General features: G+C 46.4%; 1 protein-coding gene across 1 annotated transcript in view; it reads right to left on the reverse strand.

Annotated features, from left to right (window-relative positions):
• The window catches only part of LOC101856559, a gene marked incomplete at its 5' end in the record, with an annotated part of 58522 nt that overhangs the window by 5306 nt on the left and 49470 nt on the right, over window positions 1-3746 (reverse strand). Inside the window, 1 exon segment of the mRNA XM_035968367.1 lies at window positions 483-2544. Within this exon segment, the coding sequence (XP_035824260.1) occupies window positions 483-2544 (2062 nt within the window).

Here is a 3746-nt window from a genome sequence, read left to right on the forward strand (position 1 = left end):
TAGCCTATCCGTTCGAAATGTTTGGAGTCCCGAAGAGCGTACTCTTCGCCGGGGCCACCACCTCTCTTGGGTAGCGTGTGATGCGGTTGTTGTTGCTGTTGCTTTTATTGTTTTTGTTGCTCTTGTTGTTTTTCTTTCAATGTCAAGGAGCAATTGTACTTTGCAAACAATATCGGTCACTTCCGGTACTAAGAGTGTGACTTTCCTTCTTCTCCTTGTTTTGTACCCTCATTGAAATAACTTAAATGATTTAGGAGGTAGGCTACTTTGACCCAGAGTGTGTGTCAGAGCCAATCGAACTGGATGGGAGGCAGTATCCCAAAAAAGACAGTTTGAAATAATGGAAAATGAAGGAAGAAAACAAATGAAGAAACACAGAGACAAAATGAAGAAGGAATAAAGTGAAAAAAGTTAGATCCGGCTGAAGAAATGTAGAAAGGTGTGAATCAAGAAGAAGTAGATCTCCGTGTTGGTTGTTGTACCTATGGGGAATACGCATCCGCGGCTCCGGGCCCAGGACAGGGGACGGACCTCTGGGTGGGGAGGGCATGCCCACAGCGAAAGGATTGTGGGAGGTCATCTCATTTGACGTCAGCAACATGTCCAGTAGGTTGAGGATGAGGTCAGACCTCTCGAGGACGTAGAGACTGCGCACAGTCAGTCGGAGGACGGGGTAGAACTGCGGCTTGGCGATAAGGCGTTGGACGAAGCCCTCCGAATCTCGGTCCGACTGCAGGTAGCGGCACACGCGGTTTGACGCCAGGTAGTCCCTGATGCAACGGCTCGTGAAGGACACGATCTCGCCGCTGGTTTGGCTTGTTTGGCTTAAGGATGGCCGCGGAGAGATACTTGGTTTCTTGATCTCCAGAGACAGAGTTTTTGGTCTCTCGTTGGCTTTTTTTATGTTGTCCGAGCTTTTTAGAGACGGAACCTGAAGAAGCGCGCCTGACGACGAGTTTCCGGATGCATCCGTTGCGGGGTCGGTTTTCTCGTGGTCTCCGGCGGACGCTAGGCTCTGGTTGCTAGAGCTGACGTCAGAGGACATGTTGATGTCAAAGTTGGATGATGCACTGCTGTGCACAGAGTCGCTGTCCGGTGTGATGCAAGGGTTCATGAGCACCGGAGAGGGAGGACGCTCGTGGATGGACCCGAAGTTAGCGATCTCGTGCACTTCGTGAAGCAGACGACAGTCGCATAAATGTCGCGTCCAGAACTGCTGGGGAAACTTCTGCTTTGAGAAGTAGTTCGTGTCATTCTCAAGACACTCAAAGGCGACAGTCTCGCACACATTGAGCAAGGAGAAACGCCGCCTGCGACCTTTGTTAGCTTTATCTACAACCTTCTGGGTTGTGTTGGTCTCGTGCGCCATGGCGTGATGGATGAGGTGTTCCAGAAGCTCCGATAAATGTTCGGGGATGTTATCATCATCTTTGACGCTCCGAAAATATGCGGAAAGTAGAGACAGACTCAGCGGATTGCAGAGTAGTTCTTGTGTGTGGCTTGAGTTGAGAAGAAAAGATATTCTGTTTTCGACTGTTGGCGCTTCGGAACGTAGTCTCGAGAGAAGGACTCGAGAGCTGTAGTCCGGTGAAAGACCGTAGCAATAGAAGAGCGAGTCCACGTCGCGTTTGGAGATCCGTCCCGGTGTTGCTGCCGCAATCATTTTGCCGAATCCGTCTCGGTCGTGAAACGCGTCGGATATGAGCCTCTCCCAAGCCTCCGATCCGTCCACGTTGTCGAAAATGATGCATATATCATCGCGGTTAGCGAGCACCCAGTGGTAAACGGCGTCGAAAGATAGAGGATGATGTGGCACGTCGCTTAACGTGAGTAAATCGAGTAGCACAGACGTGGCTACGTAATAATGTCGGACCCGAGAGTTGTTACAACGGGTGAGTAACTCGCTGAGCGCCAGCCGGACACAGGGCACGTAGATCATGGCTTTGTAGTCCGTCAAGTTACTGGTCAGCCGGGACGGCCTCTGACGTCGTGGCTCGCGGAAAGTTCTCGACTTTGCCACACCCGGAGATTCGAAACTTCCCTCCCCCGGAGAAGCGATGTTCAGCAAAGACAGATATTTTTGTGGTATGCCGTCGTATTTGCCTTTTTCTCGTTTCCGAGTTTTGCTTTCTGTCTCGGCGTCTCCACTACTTCTACTCCTACTTCCCTTACGAACGCTCTTTTTCCCTGTGGAAGACCCATCCCCACCAGTCGCGTTCAACTCATTGCCTGAGTTCTTCTCCTTTAGTTCGTCAAATCGTGACTTTCTTGATCGGTTATTCTGTTCATGCGTTGTTCGTTTGTCCTCCCCATCAGCAGAGGTTTGGGTTTTTACTTCTGAACTTTCACCTTTGTTCAGTTTAGTGTCCTTAGGATTGCTTAAGTTGGCGTCATGACTTTTGCTTCGGCTCATACCCTCAGGCAAAGAAAGCCCATCACCATTTCCAGTAGCTTCGCTACTTGTGCTTGTGTCTATAGCTCCAAGGTTCCATTCTCTTTTTGGTCTTCGGATATCTTTTGCTACCTCTTCATCTAGATTCGGATCTGGGAATGAAAAGCATAGATCTTGTTAGCTTTACAGATGTCACAGGTGGAAAAAGAATGGAAAGAATAAAGGACCCCTCCCCCTCCCTAAATCAGCGAACGTGTTAGTGAACACTGATACCAAGCGATTTCTTTGAGCAGCTTCATTAGAAGAATAGAAAACTATTTTTTTAAAGGTTTGAAATGTTTAAAAAACCCAAACGGTTTGCTGATATTAAGATCGGCTTGTGGAATTATCACCGCTGATGTACCTTTTAATCAATCAAATAAATCATGTTTCCGTTTCTCTTAATCGGTGGATTTCTGCAGCTGGTTGTAAACATTGGAATTTAAAAAAACACCTAAAAACGAAAGCAAAAACAAAAGCATTAAGAAAAACCACCAACAAAAATTGACGCACACAAAATAATGCTTGAGGCCGGTTCTCTCAAGCAGGGACAACATATTTGAACGGGAAGCAGCATCCCAGCAAAAATGTGGAAATACTGTACAAAATAACCTCCAGGGAGAGCATTGACCTCAAGTCTTCAGCTAAAAACGACAAAGAGCCTAAAAATAAATCCTCAGACACCTGCGTTGCAACATAATAACATAATGAAGAATAAAACAACAGAATCCAATTAGAGTGTATAAGTGATCAATAGAACAACAAATTTCTTGTAAATTATCGTGGTCTGTACTTCAAGTCAAAAGATTTTCTGTCCATGAGTCATGGCGCGCACAATTTCTCAGACCAAAAGGAAAGCTATAATATAAGATTGCAACTGAGATTATTCCATGATATGGTGCGGCGTAGTAATGTACGGGGTTAACGTTTCATTCAAAGATGTACGTCTGTTTAAAAAACGGGAACTTTGATTGTATCACCCTTTAACGCTAGGGTCAAGGAAAATGGGTAAGAGACATGAAAACCATAAACCATTGAAGTCTCTAAAAGATCTGGAGGGAATTCAAATCCAGGTGGTATGTAGTGGGGGAAGGGTAAGAGTGATTGTATTGGGGCAAGGGTAAGTGTGATATGTATGGGGGGGGGAAGGTGGTATGAAGTGGGAGAGGGGGTTACGAGGGCTGTCCCACGGAAAACCGGAAAAGGTCCGTAAAAGCAAAAATCTTTGTCCTATTATAATAAAACTGTAACACATCATACCTCAACATGTGCTTTATTTCTCAATGTAATCACCATACCGCTGGACACATTTTTC

The sequence above is a fragment of the Aplysia californica genome, unplaced genomic scaffold (genome assembly GCF_000002075.1).
Source record: "Aplysia californica isolate F4 #8 unplaced genomic scaffold, AplCal3.0 scaffold00054, whole genome shotgun sequence".
Classification (NCBI taxonomy): domain Eukaryota; kingdom Metazoa; phylum Mollusca; class Gastropoda; order Aplysiida; family Aplysiidae; genus Aplysia; species Aplysia californica.